This window comes from Cladophialophora bantiana (genome assembly GCF_000835475.1).
Source record: "Cladophialophora bantiana CBS 173.52 unplaced genomic scaffold supercont1.29, whole genome shotgun sequence".
Taxonomy (NCBI): Eukaryota; Fungi; Ascomycota; class Eurotiomycetes; order Chaetothyriales; family Herpotrichiellaceae; genus Cladophialophora; species Cladophialophora bantiana.
In genome coordinates, this window is record NW_015971603.1 from 77,580 (window position 1) to 94,526 (window position 16,947).

Genomic DNA, 16,947 nt, shown 5'->3' on the forward strand with positions numbered 1-16,947 from the left:
TTCACAAGGAGAGCCGGAAGAGCCTGCTTGAGCTGCAGAGCCCGTAAGGTCAAATGTAATGTGGAAGAGCAAGGGCCCCCATGCAGCAATTGCATCACCGACAGTGTCACTTGCCATGTGCAGAAGAGTAAGAGAGGCAGGTACGATCCAAAATTTCATTCTCAAGATGCCTTGTGCAGGAAGCTGCTGCTGAGGACGTCTTCTGCAGGAAGGCGTTAAAAATCAAGCCCGTAAGCAACATCTCAACAAGGCCAGAGGGTCAACGTCCTCCTCGCGTGTCCGGCGATAACGAGGTCTCTGTTATTGATAACGTCTACCACGTTCCCGAACGGAGACATACCGATCAATGGTTGCCAGAGTACGACACAATTCATGGATACATTACTGAAAGGACTGCAAACCAGCGCTCACACCCAGAATCGAGTAAGTTGGAACAAATCTTGTATGTTCTTAGAGGCGCTGATAAGAATGGTAGGAGCAACAAACACATTACTGACAGCTTCAAAAAACGATGAGCTATTACAAAACATCCACCATGAGTTGACGTACTTTTCACTAATTCAACGCGTTTCCGCGACAAATGATGCATCAAGCCCTCATTGCACTTTGGAATCAGTTACGATCCCTTCCACTTCAAGTGAGACAGCTTGTGACCGGCTCCCGGAGTTTGTCAATCCCCTTTCTTCTCAGCTGACTCTGGATGACATCAACTATATTTCCAGAAAGGGCGCCCTGGATATACCTCGAACAGAGTTTCTCGATGCACTTATCCGGGCGTATGTCCGATACTTCCATTGGTTCATGCCTCTTTTGGATCAGAAAGCTTTGTTAAATTGTGCAGGTGGCCATTGGCGTCCAGGGATGCCGAGAATCGGCATTTTGCTATTGCAGGCCGTGATATTCATCGGTCTAACATTTGTCGATATACAAGGAATCCACGAAGCTGGGTTCGAATCGAGAAGAGTTGCGAGGAAAGTACTGTACGAGAGAGTGAGAGTAGGTCAAGGGAGTGAATTTATCGGATTACTCTAACAGTGTCCGCAGCTGCTCTATGAGCTTGACGTAGAAGAAAGCCGCGTCGCCATCATTCAAGCGACCCTTCTCATGAGTTTCTGGAATGAAACTCCAGGCGACAATAAAGGCGGCTGGCATTTTTTGGGTATCGCCATATCACTAGCCCTTACACTTGGACTTCACCAGAAGCAAACGTTCTCAAGACCCTCCATGCAGAAACATCTCTTAAAAAGGATATGGTGGTCGTGCTATATAAGAGACAGGATGCTTGCCCTTGGGATGTCCCGGCCACTCAGAATTAAAGACATTGATTTCAATACTCCAATACTGACACTGGATGATTTCGATCTGGAGGACAGCTCCACCGGTGACCCGCAGAACGAGATTCTCGAGCTGCAATGTCAACAAAATCTTGCCGAAATGTGCATTACAATGGCACAACTCTGTGTTGAAATTGGGGTAGTAATCGATCTACACTATTCCATCCTTCCCAGCGATGATTTCGATCATTCTACAGAGGATCTTACTGGCCGAACTACGACGATACTGTATCCCAAGTCACAGCCAGAGAAGCAAGAGTTAGTCGAGATATGTGACCAATCACTGCAAAGGTGGTTCAACAATAGGCCTATATCAGCCATCTTTCAACCTCTCTATTCAAAGGGTATGGCTGAATCCGCTGCAGTGATAATGACTCACCAGGCTTTCTTGCATGTCTTCTTTTGTGGAACGCTCTCAGCGCTCCATCGTCCACAGGTAGATCTCCGGAAGTCCGATGCTAGAAATGTGAACCAGTCGGAGCAAGTCCGGGAGCAATCCAGATTAAGGGTGGAAGAAGCGACCACGGAAATGGCAAAAATCAACTTCTACATTCACAGATTCCGTCTAGGTTCTTTTCTCCCTCCAACCGCTGCTACTTTGGAGTTGCCGGTCATTATTACCCACTTGAAGCATATACAGTACCAAGAGGGCCAGCATCTTGAAACTTGCTTAAAATCGATATTCTATTGTCTGAAAGTGGTGGAGCAGATGCAAGAGCTCTATGTTGGTGTTGATTTAGTGGTCAGATTTGCCGCAGATCTCATGAGGAGGGCAAATATCACCGTGATAACTGCACAGGATACGAGAATCATCGGAGTCAGCTATCGCGAATGCCAGTATCAGCTTGATGGAACAGCAAGTGGCGAGCCTGATGCGAATCTGGAGATCTTCCTCAGCAAGCAATGTCCTGTTAGAACTCTTTCACATTTGTCTATATCTCAGTCATCGCGGGACAGTTCTACTTGGCCGAGAACGACTCCAAGCAACGGTCAGGCGGATGATACGGGAGATGACCTACCAAAAGCACATTGGAATTGTTGGGATGATGTATTTCTTACGGAGAGTCTGGATCTGGAAGCCATATTTCAGTTGATGGTTGATTTCGACAGTCTCAATGAACTGGCTTTAGTCTAGCCCAACACTCTCAATGCGGTAGGTGCTCATCATTCTTACGACTATATCTTCACTGGGAACTCTTGGGCAGAGAGTGGACGCGGAAGACATGGATAAAAGAATAGTCACCGAGTTGGTATATAAGCGCAGCATCTCTCATTGAAGCGGGCTTTCATCAGTTTCTGCTTGTTTGTGTACAGCGAGCCATACGACTAGATATCAGTCCACTCATTGAGTGTCGGGAGGTTCAAAACAACGCCTCAAGCGAGAAAGGGCAACGCAAACCCATTAAGCAGTGCTTCACAATTGACTGTTTAGCAAGTATCGATGTAGCTGTAGCCAACAGCACATACCCTCCATTAGTCGGCCATACAGTTGAGGTGCACTAAACGAAACAACTACCATCCAAACCTCTGCGCGGACTTGGTTGCAAGAAAAACAGCAAGCGAGTGTGAAAGTCCGTGAGCGGTCCAGACTTTCCACCCCGCCCGAGACCAACAAGTCGAACTTAGTTCTCTAGTCTGCCATCCGGCTCACTCCGATTGGGAAATTGTCGCTACAGCAAAGACTAGTGTAGCCTCAAAGATTATTCTCAGATGCATTAATCTCAAGCGGTTGGATTCATCTTCCTTGCAGCACGGTTACGTCCTATCAAGGCTTTCGTGCCTCAGTCCAATATATTATTATTGATATTTACTATTGCCCCCTTTCCCCTCGAAATCCTCTGTTCTTTATAGTTGGTGATCTTATCAGACTTCTTGACACGGATTCAGAAACAACCTTAGCTTTTGATTCGCTGACTTGGGTTCATCACGCAGCTCTCCACACTCCGCCAAAAATCCGGCGTACAAGGCGCAGCACCATACTAGAATTCACACGTTGAGAAATCAGTGTGTTTATCGTATTGATTTTGCCTCTTCACGGTATACCGGAAAGCTTATGGAGAGATGAGCTAATCGGAGTCAGCCGGGCTCCATCGACTGTAACTAATGACCAGACTCATTCTTTCAAGAAGAGTCAGTCCACAAAATATTCGAAATATGAAACATGTATAAACGCGAACTAGGACGCAGCCTGAATACAAACCGTGATACCGCGAGACATTTGCAGAGACTTAAGTTTGTCACGCCCGAGGCTACCATATATCCGTGAATAAATGTGTTTACTTCGAGCTGGGATATCGACAAAATGCCTTCAGTCTACTCCAGCCTACGACTACCAGCTCCCCCACAACAGATTTGGGATATCTTGACCGACTTCGAACATTACTCTGAATGGAATCCCGTGATCCAGAGCATTTCTGGTGAGCAATGCAGTAAGTCTTCCCATTTATTCTGATAAGTTCAGGACATTGGAGACCCAGGCTAAGTTAGTGAAACAGCAAATGGCCGGCTCCACCTACAGATGAAGAACCCACGAACTTCAAAAGGTAGTGAAAATGGTGTACAAATTTCATTATTCATATGCTGATCTAGTACTCTAGTAAGAAAATCCGATCCCATCATAAAGAACTGGTCGCCTGTATGCCACCTACATTGGCGGGCACGGCCTTTCGATCTCCCAGGTTTATTTACCGAGTATCATCACTTTATCCTCCAGCCGAGCGCAGATGGGATGAGCACCGACTTCGAGCATTTTGAGCTCTTCTCGGGGATCTTCGCATATCTCATCAAATACTTCAGAAAAATCAAATACTCGGACAGGGAAGATGCTTTCAACGCGATGAATGATGCCTTGAAGAAACGAGCAGGGCATCCAAGGAAGTAGGATGCTTTGGAAACTTTGACACATTTCAGTAAAAGCAGAGTTTCTGGATTTTTAGGCAGTGTATTCTGGTAGTGTACCTTTCATCCTGATTGTCGTGAGTATCCTCACGGTCGCAAGCTAGTTTTTGCTCAGAACTCTGAAATATACTAGGTCCGGAAATCAGGCACTCCGACGTATGCCAGATTCGGTATCTAGAATTGCAGCCTTTTGAACCTGCAGCTGAGAACCCTAATTATTGTTTTTCTTCCACAGGCAGGCGGGATGAATAGTACTAGAAAGTGACGGGGTTTTTGGGAATGGGGTTTATCGATTGGATTTAAATGATGGAGATTTCCCGATGGGGTTTAATATAATATTCTTTAAATGATGGGGTTTTCCATTGGTCTGCCTTTCCACGTGGCTTGGAGAAAGTCGGAGTAAACCTGCTGAGATAGCTAGCCTCGTCTCGCTGCTCATTAACCCCAGAATTCTCCGTACTTTTCCTTGTCCCATGGGGATGTATCGGTATGTTCCGGCTGGTACTTCTGCACCCCGCAATAGCTTATCGAGGTGATTATGGGAAAGAAACGACGAATGATTTTATTTGGCTCCATATATTTATGGATTATGGCTTAGGAAGCTACTGCAGGACTTGGCTTTTGGGGTACCCTTCTGCCCTAAAGCTAATTCTACCCGAGTCCCGAGGGTACGGCTAGGTACTTCGTGGGGAAAAAGGGGGCAATCTAAAGGTATATCAACGAATATCCACTCTACTACCATGCCTCTTCTTTTGCCGCAACTCGAGTTCTCGTCCCTGAGTGTGGTTGAGCCCTAGCAGTACATTTCTTTACTGATCAACATGATTTCTTTAGTACAATTTGGGGTAAATGACTGGACAGCATCTGCAGTTTCTCAGCGGCTAACACAACAGGTAGATCGTCCTCTTTGTCGGCCTAGGAAGTATTACCTATGGCTACGGGTCCAGTATCATCGCTACGACCACTGGGCAGCCTACTTTTCTCTCCTATTTTGAACTTGATACAAGGTCAAACTCAGCTGATCTCTTGGGAGCTATAAACGGCCTGTTCTCCGTTGGTGGACTCTTTGGTTGTATCTCATGTTTCTGGATTCCTGACAAATGGGGTCGCAAAAAGGCGATTCTCTTTGCCTCTTTTACGTCTATTATCGGTAACGGCCTGGCAGCTGGGAGCGTGCACATTGCCATGTTTATCATTGCCAGATTGATCACCGGCTTTTCTGTGGGAGCCCTGGTGAGTCTCGTTCCATTGTATCAGAGCGAGATTTCCCCTCCCAAGATTCGCGGTCTTCTTGTGGGCATGCATGGAACTGGTATTGCTACTGGCTACGTCGCTGCTAGCTGGATCGGCTTTGGGTTTTATTTTGTCAGCGCAAGTGGCACCCAGTGGAGAATGCCCTTGGCGATCGGGGCGTTATGGCCTCTCCTTCTTGCGGTCGGTGTACTATTGATCCCAGAGTCTCCACGTTGGTGTAAGTTGTCTCAGAGAACGAAGGCGTTGAACTACTGTCGGCTGATCGTACAAAGTGCTTACAAAGAACCGTCCTGATGAGGCCCTCAAGGCCTTCAAGGCTTGCCGAACCGAGTCTGGACCCCGAAACGACGAGCATGCTATTACCGAGGAATTTCACCTGTTGCATTCTCAAGTGATTGAAGAGATGAAGGACCATGTGCCCCTGAAGGAGTTCTTCACAAGGCCAGCCCTGCGCAAGAGGTGCTGGATCGGTTGGTTGACCATGGTTGCCGGTCAATGTACAGGAACAATCGTTATCAACAGTAAGCAAACACGACGGGAGGGCAGATGATTCCATACTGATACACATGCCAGACTACGGGCCTTTTCTTTACCGAAATCTCGGTTTCAGCGTTGTCAACCAGCTTCTAATCCAATGCGGCTGGATTACGGTATGTCTCCTGGGCAATGCTTTCAACGCCGCAGTCATTGATTACTTCGGGAGAGTTCGAATGCTACGTGAGTACAAACCTCTGGAATAACTGTTCTTGCTAATTCTTCCTAGTCTTCGGATTTTCTGGAGATGTTATTGCCCTCGCGGGCGAGTGTGCTACAGTCGCTGTCTACCAAAACACTGGGTCAGCCGCTGCTGCCAAAGCTGCCGTATTCTTTCTCTTCCTCCACATTGGATTCTATGGATGGACAATTGATGCCAGCACGTATATCTACGCGACAGAGATTTTCCCCAATCCTCTGCGTGCTCGCGGTATTGGAATCTCCTGTTCTGGTTTGTTCATGGCCGTTATCGTCTTTACCAGGTGAGTTTACCAGCAGAAGCGTCGGACACCCATTTTGCTGATCCATTCGGGATAGTGCCGCTCCGACGGCGTTCAACAAAATTGGCTGGAAATATTACCTCGTTTTCACTATCCTTACCGCTCTGAACGTCGTTATCATCTGGTTCTTCTTCCCAGAGGTCAGTTTTTCAATCCAGCCGTCCTTGCGAAAGTAGCTAACTGCGAGCTAGACCAAAGGCTTAGCCCTTGAGGATGTCGCCGAAATTTTCGGTGACGGTATTGTCCTCACAGACACCCGCGAAGAGCAGATCCACCAGCGCTTCAAGCAATCTCACTATCGCACCGAAGTCCTTGATGAAGTGACGCGTGACGAGGATATCCAAATTCATATGAAAACCGAAGAAGCCAAGGTTGAACATATACCATGAGAAGAGAAGCAAGGATGTCTTCCTGTGGAGGGCCTTGAGACTCAATATTTGAGCAAACTCAATCACCGAAAGCCGGAGCCTGGATGCTGAGGGGTGTATCGCGAGTAATGCCTAGTTTCCTCGTACTCGAGGTAAAAAGGGATAATAGAAGCAGCGACAAGAAGTAGGGTTGTCGGTACGTAGGAACAACAAACGTAAGCCTACTATCCACATGAAATTCGCCCTAGCTGCTTTCGCCCTGGAGACAAAAACCAGATTCTCTGATGGTGATGCACGAGCCTCTGCTGCGGTGCTGCATTCCCGTTGAGCCCGTCTAACTTTCAAGGTGGTGAATGATCTCCGCAAGAATGGTAATTATCGGACTTCAAAAGCCGAGGGATCCTAATTTCTGACTTAGGCAGTCACTGGCGAAAATCCCCATCCGTGTTTACGAACCTTGCGTTCACTGCAGACTTGTGAAGAATCGAGAAGATCGTCACCAGAAACAGATTGCGAGCTTTTGTCTAATCTCCCATGACTCCAGATTTTACTGCTCCTGTCCCTTGGCAAGACTTGTGCTTGCAGCGAAAGTGCACGCTTATGTCGATCGCCTTCTATGATAGTGAACGGCTCGGCCAACACTCTTGTTATGGAGGACATGCCGAAGTATAGCCATAGTTTTTCCCGGCTTGGTATCTTGATAATAATTGTTGTTGTGACCTAAACTTCACCTTTCGTCAATTTTATGAGCATCCTCTTTCTTCTTGTGAAAGCCATGCGATTATGGAGAAGGCTTCAGAAGGCTTACTGTCGCCAATCGCCCGTATAGCTCAATGCCCGCTTAGTGCGACCACGCGTGGGTGGAATTATGAGCGGTCCCACGACGCATCTAACGCTCGCCAAATACCGGAGACCCAAGATAACTTGCACACAGAGATCCCCAAACTGCGGGCTCTTGTGTGTGATCTCCGGGACGGTTTTGCAGGCTTTCCGGGCATACGGTCGCGATATCGTCCAAGCCCACAGGAATATCGCCGACTCTGCGCGAGTATCTAGATAAAGGGGGTTGAGATAATCTGAGGGACAGGATTTTGAGGGGATTGATGCCGATTGGCGGCTGATACAACCACAGAGATTCGACTACTTCGTGGACACTCAAGACTTCTTCCTGCGAATGCCTTCAGCCAAGCACGAGATTGTCCAGATGCGGCTTATCATCCTCCTAACCTAAGACTCGAGTAGCTGTATTCTCAGCATCGAGCCCAATGTCCGTTCTCAGCAACTGGGTCCGGAGACATCAAGAACGAGCGAAGTGAGCTCAAGCCTGACAATCAGATCAGATACCAAAACCTGAAAAGGTCGGCCCTAGTTTTGGAGATCGCCAACTCACAGCCGATGAAGATCTTAAAGATTAAGGCATTTCGGTACGTCCAGGCTGGAAGAGGGAACATTCGTTACGCTGTTGCTTTGAAGTTTATAGGGACTCACAGGCGGTTAATCTGACGATAGTAACACCCAAATTCACCTCCGGCGGCCAATCGACAGTTTGGACAGCAGAAATAACTTCTCGAGTACGTTGCACGTCTGCTGCAAGACTCGTCTATAAATAACCATGTACTAACTTCTGAGCACAGGCGATTCGAAAATGCGAAAAGAGAACCTGGTAGTGGCGCCGACCTATCAATTTTAGTGGGCCAGATTGAACCCGTTGGATAGTTGCCTGACTCCATTTATCGCGAGACCATCGTTGCTTCGGTCGAAGCGCTTTGCGAGATCATCAATCTGCTGAGATTCTGAGAAGGCAAGTGAAGAGGGTGGCTTCAGAGACATTCCTGCAGACTTCGGCTACGAAATTTTAGCCAGGCAGCACAATGTCGATCGAATTGGATCAGGAAAACGAGGATAGCCTCTCCATTCATAGAGATGAGCAAGGCAAGAGAACCACCGCTGATGATACCAGTTCTGATCACGAAAGGGAACTACTAGTGTGCCTGACCCACAAAGTCTGTACTGAGTATGGAATTCAGAATCGGCTGAATAAACCTCCAAGGATGGCGTTCTGAAGAATAGTGTGGTATTTCTACTGGGGTATTGCCTCAGTGGCTTCAAACTGGCGGTACACAATTTACTCCTTTGCGAGGCCCATCGAGCCTCGTTGCGATCTTAGCGACTGGTAGCACGACGTGGGCAACATCACACTCACATCGGAAGTACCCATAGTCGAAGTGTGCTACGAGGAAATTGAGGCAGCAAATGAATGGGCAGGTAATCAGCTAGGTTCCCAGACACTCGTCTGGAATGACAGATGCCTACAGAGGTAGCTGAGAGACAGGTGTAGTCGATTGCTAGGGGACCAGATTTGGCCCTTGTTGCTCAGGGAGCACTCAGTGATCTTCAGCAAAAGGCTCAGTTAAAGTTCAGACTGAGGCGGCCTATGGCCTTTAGATCCGTACCACAATGGTTAATTTCATTTCCAACACAACCACCTCAATATCCCTAGTGTACTAGGTCTCGGTCCGGTATTTCCCACCTGTCAATCTGCACGGAACACTCGATTCCGGTGGGTCGTCTTCTATGCAACCCAAAGTTCGAAATGATGCGGTACATCACTCTCAAGCGATCATTGCCATGCTTGTGTCCAAGCCGAAGCAAGTACAAAGAATGTCCTTGTTTACATGGCCGCTGACCTTTAGCACAGCAAGGAGCGTCGGTCTTCACAAGACCGTTTGCAGTTCTTCCAGAATTTCCCAAAAAGGGAAAGAGAAAAAAAACAACTTTCGTCTGAAAGACAGAGCACATCACGATATAGGAGTCTGCTCGGATATGCTACACAATCTGGATTCTGACCGCTGCTTCAGTTACACAAGTCACTTGACGAGACTGCGCCCCGGGGTCTGTCACCACGAGGCACTAGGAAAGAAGGCCTGTTGTCCAGGACCACAACAATACGGTTGGGATTGCTTCAATCTATCTATCATTCCAAAGTTCTTGTGCGGCCGCATAGCTCTGAGACAATCTATTTCATCAAGGGCGACTCCGAAACGAAGCCAATAAGGCCCGAAGCGGTCTAGCTCACTGATACCACTTGTGCAATGCTGCAACGCTGCCGAGTGTTGCATCGTGATAGCGTGAGTGGTCTCGGAATCTTGCATCGGTGGGCAACTGTCAGTTGTGTATACGTGCATTCAAGCCACTCGCCATTCCGCTACTGACTGATGCCCGTGGATGAGCGCTCTTCGCCTTCTGCGTATCATAGCGTTTCTAGTGAATAAACGATCCGATTGGCCTAGTTTAAGAGCTTCAAGAGGCAGTGACGTGATACTGGAAGCAGGGTCTGAAAGTATACGGATCGGGAACACTGTCAGAGACCAGAACTTGTCCCCAACCTTCTCTATATCCTGCTCAAGGCATTGTGAACATTCCTCATGAGAACGAAAGCCAATAACGACAACACTGCTGGACCTATTCTGGATCAAGAAGAGGAAGCAGTTGTCCTTGTTATGCAGCAACCGGTCCAGATTAGCACGCGCTCTTCCCTGGTCCCATTTGGATGCTTTCCAAGACCTCTCCCTATCCACGACAGAAGTTACATTTCAGTCCTTATCGCATCTACCAGGACAGTTGGGCTGCTGCAGCCTTGATGAAAGCCTCACTCAGACCGCTAGGGTACCTTCGGACACAGTCTCCGCTCTTCAGACTAAGATACCATCAGACCTTCTCATAGACATATACCTGCTCATCTATGCAGTGCGACATGGTTTTGGATCACTGGCAATTCGAGTCACAACCACAGTGACATAATTCTCGCAGTTCGAGTCAGGCCTTCTGGCCACATATTACCACTTTCAGAAGAGTTCAATTTCGCCTTCCACAGTAATACCCCTGCTTTCCCACGCTCGGCAGCGAGATATTGGCCCGATCCTCAATGGCACATGCACCCGATATTGGCCAGCCATTGCTCTGAGGGAATGTTTCTTTTCTGGCGGCTGGCGAACACAGAACGTGCAACACAAAGTCAGGAACCGCGTACACGTTCCTGCTTTCGGTGTGCAACGTCTCGGATCTTCCACGAAAGTATAAGAATCAGCAAGTTCCCAAGAAGTCATTCATCGAACAGCTCGACAGGATTCAGTCCGTCTTCCACTCGTTTCAAATAGCATTTGAAAAGGCATCAGGGCTTCTCATCCACCATGTATCGTGATCTTGTGCATTCGGCTCTGCTTGCGAGCTCTGCCCTGAGGTATGCTTCTGTCCACTGCGCTTCTTGAGATCTGCTCACACGAGTATATCTAGTATTTTTGCTACCGCGAATCCGGTACTCCCTCGTGGCGACTCTTCGACCGGTTGGGGAACTTCCACTGGCTGGGGCTACGGGTCTAGTGTTGGGAGCACACCCGTTGGAGGATGTTCAACGGGCCCCACGACTACCTTGACTGTTACGTTGCTGGGAGGCCCAAGTTCTTGCCCAGCTCTTCCGCCACCATCTACAATCACCGTGAGCACTTGTCCTGGGACCACCCCGGTGGGTGGAGTTACCGGCTGCTCAAACTCGCCTCCCTTCACAATTACGGTGACGACTGGAAGCCAATGCCCACCAACCACGCCAGTTGGGCCAGGAAACGTTTGCTCGACAGTGCCGCCCTCTACCGTCACTGTAGGCTCCAATTGCCCTCCAAGTCAACCATGCGGCGGACCATCAACAATTACTGTGACTGAGGGCCAGAACTGCCCTCTGCCCACTCCTGGAAGCACCGCCACTGTTACAGTGACCAGCCCATCAATTTGTCCCATCTGCCCGCCATCCAACTCCCATGTTGGCCCTTGTGCTACTTCGACCGTGGTAAGCACTCTGATCTCTACTACAACAGTAGGTGGTGGAATCTCAACAACCACCATTGTTAACCCGGCCCGGACCATTACCGAAAGCACCACCGTTATTTCCACCATTCCCGGTCCTGGCGAGACAACTACAGTCGTCTCTACCATCCCAGGTCCAGTTCAGACAACGACTGTGGTATCTACCGTTCAAGCTCCTGGCCAAACTACCACTGTTTTTTCCACGGTTCAAGCTTCCGGCCAAACCACCACGGTTGTGTCTACAGTTCGCGGCCCTGTTGAGATCACGACTGTTGTTTCAACAGTTCAAGTTCCAGCTTCGACCACTACAGTCATTTCGACTGTCCCAGGCCCTGTCCAGACACAAACCGTCACCACCACAGAGGTTGGGCCAGGACAGACGTCCACTTTCACACGTACTCTCACAGTGCCAAACGGCCCTCCATCCACAGTGACGACCACAGTATCCCAGCCTTGCGGCGCTGGGCAGACAGTCACCGTCACTGGACCAACGTAAGTTTCATATTCTTGAAAGCACTGTCGTCTAAAATTGCCATCGTTACGGCCCCTCGATCCTCACAGCAGGCTAACGGGTATTTTCAGGACGACTGAGAACTGTACGAACATCGGTCCAGGCCAGACTGTTACAGTCGCCGGTCCCACTGTTACCACCGGACCTACCACGTAAGTTTCTCTCTCACCTAAAGTTTTATCATCTTTGGACGAATTTCTCTTTCGACGTCATCAAAGCTAACCACGACTCACAGCACGATTACTACTACGGAGAGATGCACCAACGTGGGACCAGGGGCTGCCTCAACCTGCGCCACCATCACGAAGTGGTCGACAATTGGAGGCGGATATGGTAGCGACTACTCAACTGACACTGCTGGCGCCGCTTCGACCTCAGGCTGGAGCAAGTATGGATGGAGAAGGCAGTGATAATGTTAACGATTGAATGCAGAGATGTCAAAGACGAAGAATCGGATGAGATACTTCAGAAAAAAAAACCATAAAGGGTAGACGCCTTCCTCAAGACACTGTTTCCACTCTTGTCACTCCTTCAGTGTCGAGGCAGGTTGAACAAATTGTTGGGACCAACATACAGGATATAATGCAAATGTGAATGTTGGTTTATAGGTCTGAAACTACACGCTAACTGTGGCTCTTAAACTTTGTTGCTTTCCTTCCGTCTCGCTCGGGGGACAATCCACTGCCCTCCCATTCAATATGTTGATGCAAAACGCACAACCGGCAAACGCGATCAGAATCAGAGACACACCCCAACCACCAGTACAAGGTACTATTCTCATGGCATGAGCAATAGCGGGCGGCAAATGGCCAATATACTAGGATCAGTGTATCGATGCATCTACTTGTAGTGCCGTGAAAAGGCAAATAACTTATTCTTGCGAAGGCTTCAGGTGGCATCTCCTGATGCGCTGCGCATCCAAACCGCAAGCGGCGCCACCAGCGCCTTGGCAGATATGACGTGTTTTGCGCACATGGTCGGAATCGTGATTGGCGGGGCGACAACTGCGGCCCAAATTTTCTACCGTACCATGCGCTTCTCGAACCTTGCCAACAAAAACCACCCTTTACAAGTCTGAAAGGAATCTTGTATCCTTTTCCTTCTCTATTATTCTTTTACCCAAGCTACATAACCCAAGTGCATCGCTCTCCAAGCGCTTGCCAGTATCAACGAACCAGACTACATCACACGCAGTCATCAACTTGACGGGAGTTAATCAGTTTTTACCCCACCAAAAAGCCTTTCCTTCGTCGCCTAGGGACCGTTCCCGATCGATTCCTTCATTCATACCTCTTCACCATGCCCGTCTCCGCTTCGAAAGCCGCCCGCCTAGCCAAAAAGGCTGAAAAGGCCGCTGAAAAGGGTGAAAAGCCCGAAAAAAAGACCGTTGCCTCCAGGCTTTCCTCGAAGGCAAATTCCAAGAATCCCTCGACAAACGGCTCGAAAGCCTCGTCAGTCGCCGGTGATGACGACCCACCTATGCTGGATGAGGACGAGGAAGATGCTCCCGCCACGAGCGCTGACAAGATGGACAAAGTCAAGAAGTTGACTGAGCAAATGGATAGGCACGGTCTCTCCGATCGAGTCACAACTGGTGTGCTTGCTTCCCAAGAAGCAAGTCGGGATGTCAAAATCAATTCCGCCTCTCTTGTCTTCCATGGTAAGGTGCTTATTACCGATTCCACCATCGAGGTCAACTTCGGTCGAAGATACGGCCTGCTTGGTGAGAACGGCTGTGGTAAGTCCACCCTACTCAAGGCCATCGACAAGCGAGAATTCCCATTTCCAGAACATGTCGATATCTACCTGCTAAATGAGGGTGCGCCTCCAACGGACATGGGTGCTCTCGAGTGGGTCATCAAAGAGGCTGAGAAGGAAGTCAAGAGACTTGATGATCTAGCTGAGGAGATTTTGGAAAAGGAGGGACCTGAAAGTCCCACACTCCTAGAAATTTACGAGGTAAGACTGCTGAAACGAATCCGAAGATACATATACTAACGGCCAATAGCGTTCAGAAGCCATGGACCCGAGCACTTTCGAAGTTCGAGCCTCCCTTATTCTCACTGGTCTAGGTTTCAACAAGAAGACCATCCACAAGAAGACCAAAGACATGTCTGGTGGTTGGAGAATGCGAGTGGCGCTCGCTAGGGCTCTCTTCGTTAAGCCATCCCTCCTCCTGCTGGATGACCCTACAGCCCATCTTGACCTCGAAGCATGTGTGTGGTTGGAAGAGTATTTAAAAAAATGGGATAAGACTCTGATCTTGGTCTCGCACTCGATGGATTTCCTGAACGGCGTCTGCACGAATATGATCGACATGCGACACAAGAAACTACTCTACTACGGCGGCAACTACGATTCCTACGTCAAGACCCGAACCGAGCAAGAGACCAATCAACAGAAGGCATACCTCAAGCAACAGGAAGAAATTGCTCATATTAAGAAGTTCATTGCTTCTGCCGGCACATACGCCAACTTAGTTCGGCAGGCAAAGTCAAGGCAGAAGATCTTGGACAAGATGGAAGCGGATGGATTCATTCAACCCGTCGTTCCAGATCGAGTGTTCACGTTCAGATTTGCCGATGTCGAAAAACTCCCCCCTCCAGTCCTGTCCTTTGACAATGTCACTTTCAGTTATTCTGGGAAGCCGGAGGACAATCTTTATGAGAACCTAGATCTGGGCGTGGACATGGACAGCAGAATGGCCCTCGTAGGGCCTAACGGTGTGGGTAAATCGACATTGCTGAGAATCATGACCGGTAAACTCTCCCCTACCGGCGGCTCGGTAAGCAGACATACCCATTTGAAACTGGGACTTTATTCGCAGCACTCGGCCGATCAACTCGACTTGACCAAATCAGCACTCGATTTCGTCCGAGACAAGTATTCTTCTACGTCTCAGGATTACCAATATTGGCGACAACAGCTTGGCCGATACGGACTCTCCGGTGATGCGCAGACTGCATTGATGGGGACACTGTCCGAAGGTCAAAGATCTCGAGTTGTCTTTGCTCTCCTGGCCATCGAGGGTCCTAATATGCTCCTTCTGGACGAACCTACCAATGGCCTTGATATCCCTACCATCGACTCCCTTGCTGACGCTATAAACGCCTTTTCCGGTGGTGTCGTGGTCGTTTCTCACGATTTCAGGTATTTCCAGCCCCTGCCAAACATGATTCATTGAACAAGCTGACTTTGTTGCAGATTGCTTGACAAGATCGCCAAGGACATCATGGTGTGTGAAAACAAGACTGTCAGACGGTGGGACGGGACGATAGGAGAGTACAAGAACTACCTCCGGAAAAAGATGGTTTCAATGGGTCAGGTCTGAGCTTCCATCCCTGCACTGGAAGCCTGATCCTCTTTTCTCGCCCGTCCCTTTTTCCTCTAAGGGTTCGAAAAGGCACGGTGATATTTTCCTCTTCGATTTGATCTGGAATACGATGTGGTGGTCTGCCACCTGATGGATGTTTATGACTGATGTGCACCATCTTTGTTACTGAATCCATGCAGACAAAAGACCACATGGCCCTGCAGGCGTTGAGGATAGACGGTTGTGGATTGGCATATTTTGATTGAAAGTAGAAGGGAACGAAGAACATCAGGGTACGCTCCGTGCACTGTACTCTGAATTCCGGTGTCTTGTCTCCCTCGAATTCATGTCATCGTACCGGTATGACACGGAGAGACCGCCGGCCGGAGCACATGTTTGTTGAAGAGGCTCAAGATCGTGGACGACGCATCTGTTCTCCACCTTCAATGTTCGGCCGGATGTATGTACGGCTGAGGCCTTCGCGATAAGCTCGTCGCTTGAAGAGACATAGACCAAACTGGAAAGGCACAGTTTCTCATCGGACACAGTCGTTGTTTTCCATTCCAAAGGGGCTCCCCACTTCTCACGAACTTCTGTTGGATCAGGCGCTTGCAAGCACGCCCGCGCCATGGAATCCATACAATGGTAAGAGGCACACGCGTCCAGATGAGGAGAATTAGTCAAGTACATGTACATAAGACGGCATCAACTCCGCATCTCATCCTCATCTCCGCGCTACATGATGTACGGCAGACTCCCAAATACCAGAACTGGACTTCATACTTTGATTCAATTCTGCATCTGAGAGCATCTGCAGGCATCACACTATCTATTCTTCCTTTCTTTCTGCCGTCTGGATAATCCATCCTGTTCTTTTTCCATCTTCATTTCGGCCCGTTCCCGTTCCTGGCACAGAGATTGGACGAATACAGCCACCATGGCCTCCCTCAGTAGTGGCGAACAGCACAATCCTCGCCCGGTCCAAGTGACGAGGGCCGATCAGGTCAAGACAGGGCATGGGCAGACGGATGGCATGATCCGGCAGGTATGTGCAATCGCATTTGCTTTGACGATCAGTTTGCAGTTGAATCCGGAAGGGGGCGCCATTCAACCAGAGAGGAGCCAATATGGCAGAGTTTGGGAGTAAGAGCGAGTGACTGGCAACAGAGCTTCGTTGTGGCGCCCCGAGATCTCTGTAAACCGTAGAAAAGGGGCTCATATGGTCATAAGCCTTCTACCCAGATTGGATTGGGGAGAGAAGAAAGGATTAATGCCTACACAAGCCAGACGTGCAAAAGAAGATGCATTAGATGAAACCTCGAAGTCTTCTATACCCTGCCTTGCATCACTCCTTTTCCTCGCCACCTCATGTCCACGC

General features: G+C 48.9%; 6 protein-coding genes across 6 annotated transcripts; all 6 read left to right on the top strand.

Moving 5' to 3' along the window:
• Positions 1–58: 58 nt before the first annotated feature.
• Z519_12397 (uncharacterized protein) lies at positions 59–2,469 on the top strand (the record flags this gene model as incomplete). Its single annotated transcript, XM_016770103.1, has 4 exons — positions 59–127; positions 180–423; positions 479–996; positions 1,045–2,469. 4 exons carry the CDS (start codon positions 59–61, stop codon positions 2,467–2,469), a joined length of 2,256 nt encoding a protein of 751 aa, XP_016613601.1.
• A 1,167-nt stretch (positions 2,470–3,636) lies between these two features.
• On the top strand, positions 3,637–4,215 carry Z519_12398 (uncharacterized protein; the record flags this gene model as incomplete). The annotated part of the gene is made up of 3 exons (XM_016770104.1): positions 3,637–3,763; positions 3,830–3,877; positions 3,932–4,215. 3 exons carry the CDS (start codon positions 3,637–3,639, stop codon positions 4,213–4,215), a joined length of 459 nt encoding a protein of 152 aa, XP_016613602.1.
• An 838-nt stretch (positions 4,216–5,053) lies between these two features.
• Z519_12399 (uncharacterized protein) lies at positions 5,054–6,909 on the top strand (the record flags this gene model as incomplete). The annotated part of the gene is made up of 7 exons (XM_016770105.1): positions 5,054–5,077; positions 5,130–5,703; positions 5,759–6,007; positions 6,060–6,203; positions 6,250–6,502; positions 6,558–6,660; positions 6,712–6,909. The coding sequence occupies 7 exons, from the start codon at positions 5,054–5,056 to the stop codon at positions 6,907–6,909; spliced, it is 1,545 nt and encodes a 514-aa protein (XP_016613603.1).
• Positions 6,910–11,292: 4,383 nt separating this feature from the next.
• Z519_12400 (uncharacterized protein) lies at positions 11,293–12,740 on the top strand (the record flags this gene model as incomplete). The annotated part of the gene is made up of 5 exons (XM_016770106.1): positions 11,293–11,542; positions 11,757–12,237; positions 12,328–12,408; positions 12,492–12,644; positions 12,689–12,740. The coding sequence occupies 5 exons, from the start codon at positions 11,293–11,295 to the stop codon at positions 12,738–12,740; spliced, it is 1,017 nt and encodes a 338-aa protein (XP_016613604.1).
• Positions 12,741–13,555: 815 nt separating this feature from the next.
• On the top strand, positions 13,556–15,587 carry Z519_12401 (uncharacterized protein; the record flags this gene model as incomplete). Its single annotated transcript, XM_016770107.1, has 3 exons — positions 13,556–14,215; positions 14,265–15,406; positions 15,461–15,587. 3 exons carry the CDS (start codon positions 13,556–13,558, stop codon positions 15,585–15,587), a joined length of 1,929 nt encoding a protein of 642 aa, XP_016613605.1.
• Positions 15,588–16,506: 919 nt separating this feature from the next.
• Positions 16,507–16,716, top strand: Z519_12402 (uncharacterized protein; the record flags this gene model as incomplete). Its single annotated transcript, XM_016770108.1, has 1 exon — positions 16,507–16,716. The coding sequence occupies one exon, from the start codon at positions 16,507–16,509 to the stop codon at positions 16,714–16,716; it is 210 nt and encodes a 69-aa protein (XP_016613606.1).
• Positions 16,717–16,947: the final 231 nt, after the last annotated feature.